The sequence below is a fragment of the Ischnura elegans genome, chromosome 3 (genome assembly GCF_921293095.1).
Source record: "Ischnura elegans chromosome 3, ioIscEleg1.1, whole genome shotgun sequence".
Taxonomy (NCBI): Eukaryota; Metazoa; Arthropoda; class Insecta; order Odonata; family Coenagrionidae; genus Ischnura; species Ischnura elegans.
Genome location: NC_060248.1, coordinates 123,648,602 through 123,663,522, shown reverse-complemented (window position 1 = coordinate 123,663,522; position 14,921 = coordinate 123,648,602). Strand labels below are relative to the sequence as shown.

Below are 14,921 nucleotides of genomic sequence, written 5' to 3'. Positions count from 1 at the left end.
ATTCGAATATTTTACCAACATGTGTTGTATCATTCGGTAGTGATCAAGGTATCATGTTCGTATCATTTTTATTTTTACTATCCAATATACAATATTTTATATTAAAAAGTAAATTAGTGTTGTTGAGACATTTAGCTGAGCGCATTCTGTCAGTCATCAAATGTTTACGCTCAGCCGATGGCCGTTTTTAATTGATCTCACGGAACGATTTCTCCCCAATTCATCGGCTCTATGCCAAAAATTTAAATATCTCAGCACTTTGACAATATTTACTAATCGGTGAGGAGCCAGAGAGCGTCCAGAAGAAAATTAGCTCCTGTTCGCGTCTTTGTGTCCGCTACGCAACACCTCTCCGATACATGTTATTATATGAGTGTCTCATTACCGTAATTTTATTTATTTTTTCCTCGTCAACTTTCTTCCTATTTTCCCTTGTGTATTCTAATTGTACATAAGTACGCACTTTCTTTTTGAAAATGTTGCGTTGAAAATGTAATTTCTGCGATTGTGATGCCCTCTGCTATTTAAACGGAGTCAACAACAACAACTTCCGCTGCGGTTCGTCACGTCCGGTTCCTTACGCGTCGAGACCGGGATATGGTCCTTTCGTCTCTGTAAATCTGTGAGTAATCGGTCGAAATTCTCTTCAATCGTTTGCTTCTAGAATCATTTTATCGTTTAACTTTGTACATCTCTACAAGCCACACAGTTATTCTTATATATAAAATTTATTTTCAGTGTCGCTGATAATAATGTCTGGATCCGATGGAGAAACGTAAGTACGGTAGTCACCATGTGGATTCATTTACAACTTGTCGTGAGGGAAGTGAAACTAAAAACTCGTTGTTGACGCGTACGTTAATTTTTCGGTGTTTTCGAGTTGCTTGCATCTTTTCTTTTGTTAATGGTTTGCGGTTATTCTGGAATTGTTTATTTACATACTAACGTGTTACACGAGAAGTGATGGCTGGTTTTTTAACTTACGTGCCCAAGTTCTTGATGTGGCTGAAATTCCAGTTGAGGATGAATAAACATTGGCGTTTATTGCCGTCGAATCTCGATTAAAGGGTGGACTGCTTTGCCATTTTACGGGGAATTCGCCTCAAAATGCAACTCGCAACTGTAGCGATTGCCGCCGGAAATAAGTTCGCATCAATCAATATTTTTATTGTAATTTATTTGACCAGTACTGTTGTGTTTGAGCCACTAATCGATTTCATCATAATTAACTATTGATACGGCTTCCCCTATTTGCAAAGCATAGGGTCCAGTGAGAGTGAACATTGTTAACTAGAACTGTTAACACATCAGTTGGGATGAATGTTCTCTTTAAGTATTAGTTAGTGTTCTGATTTTTATCCACATTTGAGTTTTTCTGCATCGTTTATCACTCGTACCACTTGTGGGAAGGAGAATCAATCAGGAAGTGATCATGGTGATGATATAATACTTATGCAGGTTCCCTCTGCTGAGAAGTCACCCAAAAAAATCATGCTGTGAAATGCATTCTGAAGTGATCACATTTTCTGCATTGAACTCATAGTCGAAGTCCCTTAGCGGGCATCTAATAAGTCCGTCGTATTTTCAGAGATGACGTCCCTTCGGCTGCCGCCGATGGGTCTATGGATGTAAATACTGCCCTGCAACAAGTCCTTAAGTCTGCATTGTGTCATGGAAGTTTAGCGCATGGTTTACATGAGGCTGCAAAGGCGCTCGACAAGTAAGTATACCCAGTATATTTATTTAACTATCTTCTTATTTTTGATGCCGGTGAACCTTACCTTGTTATGCTATCCCCTAAACGTCTGTTGGCCTGACGTATCTTCCACGTTTAAAGAGTGAATTCCCCTGACAATTTCCTTTTCTTGTGAATTGTGCTGCATTTAATACCGTCCTATAGATTCGTCATTACCTTTGCATTTTCGTCCTTTCTTCCTACCGTTTATTAAAATCTTTCATGCTATCTGCTCTAATCTTGTGATCCCTGCGTCCATGTTCAGGACCACAATGATGATTCGATGATCTGGCAGGTTCCCTCTGCTGAGATGTCACCCAAACAAGGCTGTGCTGTGAAAAGCCATCTGAGTGGTCTTGACAGGATTGCTTTTTGTATATTTTATTTGGGCCATGGGAACAACCGGACTCAGTAAAGTGTGGAACATTGATCTCAATATAAAAGATTTAATGATTAGGTAATTGAGGAGAAGTATCGTTGTCTTTGATCTTATTTAATAGTTCATATAAGGGATCAATTGTGAGTTAAATTTTAAGTGTGGCTCCTCTTTTAGGTTGTTTCGATTTGTTATGGAATGGATGGAATAGTGAGAAGTAATCAATTGGGCACCTTGTGCACTTTCAGATACACTGATCTCAATAACTTCCTCGAAAACTTGTATTCCTTTGTATAGTTATGCTTTATAGATATAGGTGGTTTCGATACAAAAAATACATGAGACATTTTTTGGTCTATTGTGTCATTGTGTATGTGGAATAATATTTGAAATTAACAAAATTTACTTTTATATGTTGTCAGTGGGTGCTTTCCAATCACCTTGCGCAAATTAGCTCTCATTGCGACAGATTGAAACACGCTAGCGCAGACGAACAATGGTGCAGGATGTGTTCCTATCTGTTAAGCGCAGATGATGTCACACCTGCGATTGGAACGCCCTGAGCTAAACAGTTTAAAACAGATCAGCGAAGATACACGATTGGAAAGCACCCAGTGTTAGGAAATTTTGTTCAGGTTCATTGTTATGTCACATTCTTTATCGTTGCTAAGGTTATGTTGGTCATGTCGCTTATTATCATCACCATCAAGTTCTGCCTATATGTATTTCACATTCATTTCCTCCTCTAAGATGAATTAGGAAATGATAGACGTGCAGTTAAGTTCCACTTTTTGCCATTGGCTGAGTAGAGGATAATTTCAAATATGCCATTTTGAAATTATCCTCTACTCCCGACTTTTGATGTGTGATCATGAGCTTATTTTGCATCTGATTTGGGAAAGAGTTGCATCTTTCTGTTTGGAATTAGGACCCGCATTCTTAGTCAACTCTGTATATCCGTCCCTACATGCTTTTCTCAGTTGAACCTACATAAGTGGTGGGGGGCGATTCTGTCTTCAAGTTCTCTGAAATGACATAGATGATGGTGCAGCAGCAATTTTCCACTCTGGTTGCATAATGGGACCTAACTAAGAAAAGACATTGATAATTTTTGGTCGTATTGTTAGGGCAACGGCTCAAGGTTAGTAAACAATTAGTGTCGTCCAGCAGGTCATGTCGTTAATTCATACGTTATGGTGTACGTTAGTTGTAGTTACAAATACTCTCATATCGAGATTAAGTAGAACCATATAGCCTTATAATTAATTAAAGTGGTATGTTCAAGATAGTGATGAGTACAGGGCAATTACAATCTTTGACTTGTGAACTTGTGTTGAATCATCAATGTTCGTCATTTGTCTTCCTTAGGTAAGTTTATTATGTGGTCAATGGTGGCATGGAAATTAGTTGAAACAGCATTATTATCAATTATCCTGTCTGTTTGTTGCAGGGTTGGGTTGGTTGTGTCAATAGAGGGCATGTTGTTTATGTTATTTTCATGGCATAGTATTTATTGCCTGAGATTCTGAGCTCGTTTCCGGAGGCAAATGGACAAACCATTGAGGAGAGGAGAAATCATACTATTCAGACATACTATTCAGACGCCCTTTGCCGTATAAGTTGAATGTAGTCATAATTATAGCTTTAGGTTGCCTTCAATTTTGCTCTTTTCTTAGAGTTTCAGTAATTCTGTTTCAGTGGTGTTATCTTAATATTTCACGTGGTTAGAAATTATGAACATGTGTGTCATATTTCCCCTAACCAGAACATATAGATGAGAAATCTAGTTCTCTGCATTTTCGAGGTAATGATAAATTTTTATTTTCAATAGATATCACTTACGTCAATATTCAGCTCAAAATTAACACATGTCAAGTGTGTACTTTGCCTTTTCACCAGTTGATGGAATATGAACCAGCAGAGAAAGTGGCTCTGAGTATTTTTATTTATTGTTTGCCTAAGCAGTAATTATATTTATTTTGTTGCATGGTCAGTTACATCGAAACTGTGGTAAATCTTTATGGTCAGGATGGCTCACCTTTAAAGTTAACTGTATTCTCTTAACTGCAACACAGGCCATGAAAAACAAGTTATTTGTGATGGAAATTAGAGTGAAATGGCTGAAGCTCTTGTGTCCTCAGACTTCATTATGATTTGACTTATTTATAGAAAAAATTTATTCAGCTTCAAACTTGTGGCATCAACAGGTGCTTATTGTTAAAAATTTTATGCAACACTCTTATTTCCTCAATTTCTAACTATTAGCTGTGAATTCCCTTTCCTGGATCCAGAAACAACCTATATTCACCTATGTTGTTTCTATTTTTAAAAGTAATTTGTAACACCTGTTAAGCAAAGGTATTGGACTGTCATCTTAAATTTATTTCACAGCTCTACAACACGTGTTTCGATTGGCTTGTAATCGTCATTGCAGGCTAATCGAAATGCATGTTGCAGAGCTGTGGTCAGCAAGATTTTATCTTCATTTGTCATGCTGCTCCGCAAAATCTCTCCAGAAAAAGTCGACTTAAAATAATGTTCCTGATAGGGGCAGTGTATTTAGTAAGTTTTTTTATGTGAAATAACTTATTCAAAATATAATTCTTATGAACCAGGGTTTGCATGTGAGGATTGTCCTCAGGTAACAGTTCAGTAAAGTATTTTCAGTTCACCTATCATTCCTGCATATCTACAGGAGTGAGATTGTGAAGGTAATTGTTTTTTTTTAGATTTCCATTAATTTCTAGTTGCTCTAATGCTATTAAAGGTTTCTTGCTTCACATTGTGCATTCCCTACTGAATATTAATTGTTTATGATAACTACTTGACTTTGAGCTTTGATGCTGTGTTGATAAATAATCAACTGTGGAATATGCATAGTGACTTTATTTCCCTTTAGTAACTCTACAATTGACGGCATGATATATAATGTAATGATTAATATCAATGATGCTATATTCTAAACCTCCCCTTAATAGCTTAAAAGACTCATCTTCTTGTATAGTTTGAGGTAGAACAGGCTGTGACCCTCAATGTCACTTACAGATTAATAATTGCCTTAAGGAAGAGCATTTTCTTCTGTCTTCTGTCAGCATGTTGCATTTTCTTGGACTATTAATGCCTTTACATCTTTCGATGTATGGTCTCATGTGCAAGATCGCAATGATGATTCGATGATCTGGCAGGTTCCCTCTGCTGAGATGTCACCCAAAAAGGCTGTGCTGTGAAAAGCCATCTGAGTGGTCTTAATGAGATCTTTTTCATGGAAAAATTTCAGTCTTGAAGGCAGAAAAGTCTGTATTCTTAGATCCTGCTGTCACTTAAATCTAACTAAAAAGTTTTAAAGTTTCACTTGTTATTTCATGTTTTCCATTTTGCATCTACGTTTGCATTTTAAAAGGGGGGAATTGTTGATAATGGCTCTCCAATGGCAATGACAATGGCATTCCAATAGTATATGAGTATTGTTTTTTTGAGACATACAAGAAAATATTATGAGTAAAGGAACAAAATATCACTAGATATAAACTATCTTTTTTTAATGAAATTCAATTCATGAGGTAAATTATAATAGGTTCATGGTCTTAGTATATTTCATCTCACCCTCCCAATCATAAGACTCATGTAGTCTCTGCCATCCTTAAGAAATATCTTGGTGGAAGCATCTCCTAGATCATATATTTGCTCAAAAATGTCTACAGTCAGTGCTTTACGATGGCAAGGGCTCTTGCTGAATGAAAGCAACCTATGAACTGGATGTGGATTTAATACAGTGGAACCTCGTTAAAGCGAGTACGGGCTATAGCGACACCCCCGCTATAACGAGAGATAGCCGATGCACCGTCAATTGACCCTATAATAAGCGTGTTAAAAAATTCGTTTTTACGAGACCCTTTCGGTGTTGGCTCTCGCCATAGCGAGGGTTTCACCGCCGGAAGACTTTCATCAAGACTCCTTAACCTCTGTAATTGCTAGCGATCTGTTAGAAATGAAGTTAATGGAGTGCTCAGTCTCAAATTTATGTGGTAAACTGTCGTTCGATAATTATAATGATTGACGAAGCAATGCTTTGCACGATTTTTATTCAGTGCGGCGCTAATAAATTGTTTGAATAGTTAGTCGTTATTTGAGTAAGGAAATTTAGTGATGCAAAAAAACGTCGCCTTTCGTCTGGATTTATGCTTACGTTTATCGGATAGATGTTTATCTGTTGCCGCACCACTCCTGTTCCTGTATATCTGTTCGCTACAGGTATATTGGCTATTATTTGCTCCATCTCCGGTAAAGCGACAATTCGCTATAGCGAGTGTTTATTAGTGTACCGTGGGGTGTCGTTATATAAAGGTTGCACTGTAGTTAACAGATACTGCAGTGTGTGGCCAGGCCAAGATTTTGGGGTGAGGCTGGAGGGTACCAGACTTTCTGAAAACCAACCAACATGCAATAGATGGAGCCTAGCCTCTGAGATATTCAGTCGCTTACAGACCTCTGGGATGTATGCTTTGTGAGCAAGTTTGTGGAGTTGCCTACTTTTGCTTGTTGTGCTGTGGTGATCTTTCCCTGACTCTATCCTTTTCCAAGCTTTTACCCACTTTTATCAATTAAACAAATTCAACTTGACGTCACCTCACCATCATACCTTCACATACCTTTTTCTTTTGTAATCCCTTCTATTATTTCTTCTTCCTCGTTTTGAGCACAATTCATTGTGAAATTCAAGACTTTCTGTGGAAAGTTGATCAATGTCTTCGTCATCCTTCTGGGGTGCCTAGGCTGGATTAGGGAAATGTAAGCTTATTGCTTTGAAGTCAGGCAAAGGCAATATTGCCCAATGTTTTCCTGCATTTTGTGGGACTCACACTTTTTAATTTTCTCAAAATTTGAGCTCACACCACATCCACTACCTTTCTTGTAGTACAAGTGTATAAGGTACTCATGACATTGTAATAGTTAGGACCTTCGGATGTGGCATAAAGTGCTGGAACCAGTCTGTAAATAAAATAAATTTGAAAAATTACAAAGAGTTACTCTTTCCTTTAAAGTCTGCTAAAATCTGATGTTTTCCAATGTCTATTTCTGAGTCACCCGCCTCACACTCAACCGATGCTCACCGTCGGCTGTTGATGTGCTCAAAATAAGGAGTCTGAGTAGGAAGTGAAAGCGTTGGGAAGAGGCTGAACCCTTTTCTGCCAGCCCATTTCAGATTTAAAAATTTTTCATCTACTTAATTTTATTTAATACGTCTAGATTTTTTCCCAATTCTTAAGATACAATTACATCTTATAACCATAGATAGATTATGGGGTTTTACAGAAATTACAGCCGTTGAAAAGGCCACAATCACAAAAAAAAAGTGAAATAATTGGTGCCAATAAATCTGTCCCTGGCAGTTTTTGCTCAACCAGCGAGGGCTGATATTTCGGCCTGGTGGCAGGAAAAGGGTTAACACAATCTTTTGTTTCTAATCACTGACAAATACGGAGAAAATGTGGCTATGCCCATATCTTTCCTCATCATCTATCCCCAGTGTCGCTGGTTACACCTTCCTCAACACCACTCACAACATTCCAAGCTCACACAAAGGACCAGTCATAAAGATAAATAGATATTGGGAGTATCCCTCAACAACACCATTGCCTTGTGAAACATGATTTTATGCTTTCCCAGCGAATAATGTGGGTAAACTTTTCTCGGGATTCCCACCGGGTTAATGTTTTATAATGGCCAACGTTTCAAGTACCGTCTCTGCACTTGAAACGTTGGCCGTTATTAAAATATTAACCCAGTGGGAATCCTGAGAAAAGTGTACCCACACCATTGCCTTGGTTTCACGTGCAATTGCAATCAATCCATTTGCTTTCTTACCCTTGGACAAGTCTTCAAGATTACACATTTTTTTACCCTGAGGTCTCTCTCCTCTGCAGTCTACATGTCATTCCATTGTTTAGTCTTTGTTGCCTGTTTATTTTGATTATTCGTTAGTTATTGTAGTTTTGTGCTGTCAAATTTGTTATACTAACTTGAATAATGGAAATAGAAAAATTTACCATGGAGTGGTTCCCTATGGATGGTCACAATGATGATTCGATGATCTGGCAGGTTCCCTCTGCTGAGACGTCACCCAAACAAGAATGTGCTGTGAAAAGCCATCTGAGTGGTCTTTAAATGTTTTGGGTTGCTCAGTTGAATTGCATGTTATTTGATCATCTTTTTATCAGAAGATGTTTTTCCTTGCAGGAGACAAGCCCTCCTCTGCATATTGGCGGAAAATTGTGATGAGCCAATGTACAAGAAACTTGTCCAAGCTTTGTGCAATGAGCACCAAATACCACTTATCAAAGTAGATGACAACAAGAAACTGGGCGAGTGGGCTGGTTTGTGTAAGATCGACAACACTGGCAAAGCGAGGAAGGTTGTTGGTTGTTCGTGTGTTGTTGTTAAGGTGTGTGGAAATGATGATAATCTCAAAGATATTTATTTTATGTGTGTTTTCAATGTTGTAATAAAATGTGTCTTCTTATTCTAGGACTGGGGCGATGAAACACCGGCTAGTGATGTCCTAATGAAATATCTTGGGCAGTCTAGGGATACGTAACTGTAATTAAAAAGACCAATATAATTTTTAAATTGACCTTGGTGTTTTATTTATTGACCAAAGTTGTCACAGTCTTTGTTTCTTGATGATTTATCCTTGTGTTAGTTTTTTCAACGTGTTAGTTAGTCTCCATTTGTAGGTCACATGATATCTTATGCTTAGGCCAGTGCTGAACTTGGCATTCCCTGAAAAGAGAAGTTGAAAGTAATTATTGCCATCCAATGAAGGTTAAGTGGTTGTGTCACATAAATTGGAAAAAGGTCTTTGGGTTTTGAATTGATGCTCATTGGTTCGCGTTTGTGGGAAATCATGATCATTATCCAGTAGCTTTCATTATGTACAGTCTTGCATAGGTAGCATATAATATTTGCTTGTGTTATGTCATGTTCTGTTTAGTTGCCTCTGACAAGAGTGATGCTTAAAATGAAATTGGATGGACATATGTATTGCAGGTTTTTCCTCAGCTCATGATACATTTATTTTTGCTGTTGAGATGTTACAGCTAAGTTTGCATTTGTGAGGTAAGATGGGATGTCAACTCAATCAATGGGATGTCAATTTAATTTATTGCTGTATCACACAAAACATTAGCCCTATTGGCCTTTCACAGTGGGACTTTCAACACAGTTAATTAACAATTCATCCATGCCCTGGGTAAGGGCAACTTAACTGGGTGGGTCTGGAACCCATGTCCTCTTGTGTGGCAGGCAATGACTGTACTCCACCTAGTCATCTTGGGAAGTTATGCTGAAGTAGGTGTGTATTATGCACATATGATATCCCATTTGAGGGGATGGACTTGATAAAATGGGGTGAATCTAAATTGAAGTTTGTAACTCTTCATGATGTCGAACTTGAAATAAATGAGACTAAAATAAGGTTTTGTCAATTATCAGTTGTCTTATTTTTTTAAGTGCATTTTGCCATCAAGTAGCAATATTTATCTCAAGGATGCTCGTGTTTATGTGAACAGTAGGGAATTATGTGGGTTTCAATTATGGTCTTCCTGAATATAGAGAGGAATGGGTGTATGTTTACCAATTGCCTTTAAATCTTTTAAGTTGCCAAATTCATTTAAGGGGTATTTTCATTCAATTAAATAGGTGGTGTCAGAAGTCAAATGTCACTTAATTTCGTAGAACCTTTGTATTTTGTCAAAATACCACCTGTGCAATGGTAGTGGTCATATAAGTTCTTGTACACATTTGTTTGTTGTAGGGCAAAGGTGTTATTATAATGCCTTATGATTCTGCTGGGTGGTGATGAGTTAAGGGGCAAAAGAAAAATTTCCGAAGGTTACCTAACATACATGCCATTACCATACATCAAAGAAACCATTCTTTTGTATATTTGCTACATGATAACCCACGTAGGAAGTGATGAATTTTCTCTTTGTGCATAGTGTTGGGGTTTTTCTAAATTTATGTTGTTGAAATAAGCTGCACTACTGATAGTTTCACCTTCCACAATACCACTCCTGCTTGCAGCGGGAACATCTCCTGCAGCCCTTGGAGCCACAGCCATTGGCACAGTAAATATCTTTCTGCATTAGTGTTGCCAAGTTGCTCATGTCATATGCTCCACTCAGGCTTGAAGACAAAAGAAGTTGTTAGTGCTTTTGAGTGCATTGTAAGGTGAATTTTCGGTTTAAATTTGCAGGTTACCTTTTTGCTATGTCTTGCATATCATCTCCCACTGGGTTAAGTAAAGTGGCTTCTTGTGCTTTAACTATTTTTTTCCACTTTCTGGAGTATAGCCTAAAAATTTTCTCTCTTATCTGCAATTGAAAGTAGTATTTCAGTTCCATGTTACTGAGTGAGTTATGTGTTTCATTCAAATATATGTTTCATATGTTTGTTGGTTTACACAAAATATAGGAAAGAAAAGTATTCTGAAGAAGATAGTGCCCCCATTAAGGGTGTGCTAGAAATTCCGTTTCCTATTTGACTGTGTGTAATTCTCAGCACAAATTCACGACTAGAAATATTTACACTAATCACATCTCCTATTTTCATCGTGAAAGAGGTAAGCAATTCTGGCAGCTTGCTTCCTGGTATAGAAATTTTCACTGGTCACCAATTGGTGGCAACACAAAACATGTTGCATGCCTATGAGAGAGACACTTAGAATATGTATACCTTTTTTCCATTGCCCCTCACCTTGCAAACTGGCAACTAACCAAGGTCCTAGAATTCATCTCAACTTCGGAGGCTAACTGCCAGTATTTCAGACTTGCAAGAAAGCAGATGGTACTTAATTTACTCTCTCTATAATAGTGAATCTGGACTGGAATTACATTGAGATAGGATACTGATTTTCCTGCAGGTTGATAATGGTGGCATGAAATAAGTATGAAATCTTTTCCATTAAAAGAGTAGGGAATGCAGTCACAGATATAAATTAAAGCAGACCTCTGGCACCACCTCAAGTAGCACTGGTTTTGAAGTGACTGGAGGGGATGATATGGAGAGGTGGTCAAGCCACCGTTTGAGGTCCACTAGGGGAGCCAACTGATCCATCACATCTTCAGTGAGGTGTTTCTGCACCTAAAAATGTTAAATACAGTCAAAGCTTGATTACTTTAGTACTGTGCATAACACATATGTAACTATATTATTAAGGGAAAGCTTGTAGAGTTAATCACATCCCCAGACAGTCTAAGAGACCTGCAGCACATCAGATGCTGAGTTGCTCGGGTCTCAGTGACATTCCTGCAAGAGGAGAAGGAACCTGAACTTGCAATGCTGTCTTTACAGCAGTGCATTCTTGTATTACTAAAGTGATTCAACTGGAATGATTGCCTCAGGGTGTATATCTGAGACCCAGGTAACTACTACATGCCCACTTTGCGATCCCCTCACAATTCCACTGCAAATTGTTGAGAGGAGTGGTCACTCATGTGAAGGTGGTATGGTGATGGCCCAAGATTCGAGGGCAAACAAAATCCATAAGTATGCCTTTACCCATCACCAGGGGTGGATCCAAGACTTCCATCTGGGGGGTCACAAGCAAGGCCAAATCCAGAATTTTGTTCTGTAGGGGGCAGAAGGATACCTCGTAATACAAAATAAACGTAATGATAATGGGACCATGTTAAATACCTATCTTGCATATTTTTTAAGGGTCTGGGGGGGCACGTGCCTATCTGCCTATGCCCATCACCATCCCTGCCCAGCTTTCTAGAGGAGTTGAGGGTGAGAGACTGCTTGGCTAGGAAGATGGGCACTCGATAAGCAGGCTTAGTTGGTCACTTAATTGGGGTGGTCCAAAGTGTGACCTCATTGGATCCAGGCAAGAAGAAATCAGGTTTTAATCCTGTTTGCAAGCCTCAAAGGTTGTCACTCCAACATTCCCCTAATTTCCTCTTTTCACCCTCTCCTATCCCACCACCTCAAATTGGAGTTAGTTTTTCGATTACATGGGGTCATGGAAGGCGTGACACAAACCAAAGTAATTACTACCATTGTCTTGAAATTATTATCTTATTCATTTGACTGTTTGGGCATCTGCCTTCATTAGGACAGTAATTGAAGGTCCACTTCACTTTCGGTTGCCCCTTGGCCTTGATTTATAATGGATTTTGTGAGGGTACATACTCTGAACTCAATTCCTAATGGATAATAACCACGTAGCTATCAATGGTGCTATTCATGCTAGTATCTAATGGGTTTTAAGTCTAAGCAAAATACTGAATCGAAGCGAAAGTATTCAACAAAATTTTCTTTAAACCCATGAAAAGTGATGTGTATTAGTATAAGATATATGTGACTAAAATAAGACTTTTTTTCAAGGAAATACTCTCATAAACTAATGTCACAACTTGGTTTCCCCCCCCCAGTTATGATCCTGGGTATGCCGTTGATGCTAAACCTTAACGTGGGTAATGCATTCAGTGCGAGTGAGTGTCACATGCCTCCAAAATCCTACCAAAGTGTTGTCAAAATTTACCTGTTACGCATGCTAGAAAATACTGGGGCATAATAATTGAGATATGGGTCATTGCTGAAAAGAGTCTACTCTATTAAAAAGATGTATCTTATTGGATAATATCTAAAGTAGAGTAGTAGAAGGTATGTCAGGAAAGAAACTGGTCTGGCAGGGATGGTCCTCTGAAGGAACTTACCCTCATTAAGCTCTGTTTCCTTGATTCTGTGATTTCGTAATGGTTTTGGCAGTTGGCACCCAATAGGAGAAACAGCAGTCCAATCCACACCTGACCGTCCAGTGTCATGAGCTGGTCTCCACTTCCTCTCAGCTCCTCTTGTATATGCCATTTACCATCTGTTAAGATAATGCTTCACATGTAAATTTAATGAGTTTACCCTTCCCAATGCTGTAAATTTGTTCAACGATTGCTTTTCTTTTATGCAGTCTCACATTTTGATGTTTGTATGGCATATTTTTTTTTAATACTAATTTTCCATGCTAGGATGCTCACCTTTATAAATTCTCTTTTTCCCATTGCCATCTTTTTTTAACCAAGGTGGGTTATCAATTAGCTCCACAAAAAGTATTGGTACGTCATTTTCATACATCCTTCTAGCAGCTGTGGGCATTAAACTGAAATTATTTTAGGTTATAATTAATTATATTTTGTTCAAATATGGAAGCAAAAACATTTTGAAACCATATATATATATTGCAGATTTAGAAGGCTTTCCTCCATTAAAATGAAAGTACATCTAGCCTGTTGTTAACTTGAGTGACTGACTACAGATTCAGCCTTACATTCGGTACCTGTTCATATACTCAGCTAGACAGCGTAATATTGAAATACTTCGGATACCATTGTCAAATTTAAGGCGTTTTTCCTCTAAATTCAGGAAATCAGCTCCAGTTTTCATAGCTTCCCCAGCTGTCTTTGCATCAACTTCATCTCTGCTTTGAGAATTGAGGTCAGGAAATGGAAAAAATAAATGTAAGGCCTATCATTGTGACGTTGATATGCATATGAAGAAATAACTTAAAATAATGTAGGTTTACCCAGATATGGAGTATGTTGCAGCTTCAATGCAGTAATCAATTAAATCTATAACACTATCTCCTAATGATTCACAGCTTTCTTCATGAAAGAGAATAGTTTCCAGCAGGGCCACAGCAGTTGACTCGTGGTACAGCTGGAATATTAACATTAACTTTCATTGGTGTCATGATGCATTTTAGTTCCATGCGTAATTATGAATACCCACAATAGAAAGAAGTAAAAATGTATTCCTCGGCTCAGGATGCTTTTTCAGAAGCTCCTGTAGAACATATTTCCGCCAAATGGATGTACAGATTGCTTCATGGACAATCACAGGAATCTGAAATGTTTTATTGGATCAATGGAAAACCATTCAATCCTGTATTAGGCGCAAAAAATGTTAAAGATATCAACCTTATTATTTAGAATTAGTTTGTCTTTCACTATCTCTTCTGTGACATCACTTGCTTCCAAAACCGCTTGCTGATGGATTTTATGGAAATTACCATGCAAGAGTAGCCACCTTGAAACAATTTCTATTCATTAATTGAAATATGTTACATGATATTAGTGTGTGGTCATGAATGAATTAATTTTTCGGGGTTAAAAGAACTTCATTTTAGCACAAATTTAATATTAATATTCCAAATTTCAGACTTTGAAATCTGGGCTACCTCATCCGATCTATGAAATAATCTGCTTAATTAAACAACCTTTTGGATCCCAAATCTTGAAGGTCACTCGGCTCAATCATTTGGACGGCTATATCAATTTCTCCAGGGGGTATTACGAATGAATTTTTACTCTCCATGCCTGTGCTGATATTATGTCGAGCACCAATGCCGATGGCTAATTGCCAATAACTTAATAAAAGAAGTAGAACGCAATCAGTTGAATGCTCTGATATTTGGGTTTATCAATCCGTCACAAAATTAATCGATTCGGTTGATGCGTTTTCATTTGTGTTGAAAATCACTAACCACTCGTTTATTTACATTCAAATCGCGTTGACTGGCTCGTTACCATGGTAACAAAGTTTTCATTGGTCCCAGTGCCACCAACCGTACGGTTTTTTTTAGTCAGTATGACATTTTAATGTTGGTACTTATTTTATTTATTTTGTAGTCAAGTTGATACTTTAATTAGTAAAAGTATTAAATATCGTCAAATTAATTAAAAAAAATATATTTTAAATTATTTAAGCAATAAACTTACTTTTATATCTCAAAAAATGAAAAATACCATAGTGATA

At 37.7% G+C, this 14,921-nt stretch overlaps 2 protein-coding genes and 1 long non-coding RNA gene across 4 annotated transcripts; 1 reads left to right on the top strand and 2 right to left on the bottom strand.

The window, feature by feature from the left end:
- Positions 1 to 500: 500 nt before the first annotated feature.
- On the top strand, positions 501 to 8,742 carry LOC124156501 (40S ribosomal protein S12). The gene is made up of 5 exons (XM_046531073.1): positions 501 to 622; positions 739 to 775; positions 1,589 to 1,720; positions 8,349 to 8,553; positions 8,638 to 8,742. The coding sequence occupies exons 2-5, from the start codon at positions 753 to 755 to the stop codon at positions 8,704 to 8,706; spliced, it is 429 nt and encodes a 142-aa protein (XP_046387029.1). The 5' UTR covers positions 501 to 622; positions 739 to 752; the 3' UTR covers positions 8,707 to 8,742.
- On the bottom strand, positions 4,106 to 7,404 carry LOC124156502. The gene is made up of 2 exons (XR_006864339.1): positions 6,761 to 7,404; positions 4,106 to 5,332 (listed from the first exon to the last, which is right to left on the bottom strand). It is a non-coding gene; the product is annotated as an uncharacterized LOC124156502 (long non-coding RNA).
- On the bottom strand, positions 8,728 to 14,693 carry LOC124156498 (zinc finger MYND domain-containing protein 10). Of its 2 annotated transcripts, none has more exons than XM_046531070.1 (11): positions 14,383 to 14,693; positions 14,084 to 14,192; positions 13,896 to 14,009; positions 13,690 to 13,823; positions 13,444 to 13,587; positions 13,145 to 13,266; positions 12,830 to 12,987; positions 11,118 to 11,252; positions 10,371 to 10,483; positions 10,167 to 10,295; positions 8,728 to 8,891 (listed from the first exon to the last, which is right to left on the bottom strand). In XM_046531070.1, exons 1-11 carry the CDS (start codon positions 14,478 to 14,480, stop codon positions 8,825 to 8,827), a joined length of 1,323 nt encoding a protein of 440 aa, XP_046387026.1. In that variant the 5' UTR covers positions 14,481 to 14,693; the 3' UTR covers positions 8,728 to 8,824. The 2 variants fall into 2 exon arrangements, with proteins under 2 accessions (XP_046387026.1, XP_046387027.1); XM_046531071.1 differs by having other exon boundaries at positions 13,444 to 13,584.
- Between the last annotated feature and the right edge of the window lie 228 nt (positions 14,694 to 14,921).

Coding starts and splice junctions, on each gene's coding strand:
- LOC124156501 (XM_046531073.1), top strand. CDS start 753: ATGTCTGGATCCGATGGAGAAAC. Junction 776..1,588: donor TCTGGATCCGATGGAGAAAC/GTAAGTACGGTA, acceptor TCGTATTTTCAG/AGATGACGTCCCTTCGGCTG. Junction 8,554..8,637: donor GTTCGTGTGTTGTTGTTAAG/GTGTGTGGAAAT, acceptor TTCTTATTCTAG/GACTGGGGCGATGAAACACC.
- LOC124156498 (XM_046531070.1), bottom strand. CDS start 14,480: ATGGAGAGTAAAAATTCATTCGTAATACCCCCTGGAGAAATTGATATA. Junction 11,253..12,829: donor GGAAACAGAGCTTAATGAGG/GTAAGTTCCTTC, acceptor TAACATTTTTAG/GTGCAGAAACACCTCACTGA. Junction 8,892..10,166: donor CAGGAGTGGTATTGTGGAAG/GTGAAACTATCA, acceptor TTCTCTTTTCAG/GGAATGCCAAGTTCAGCACT.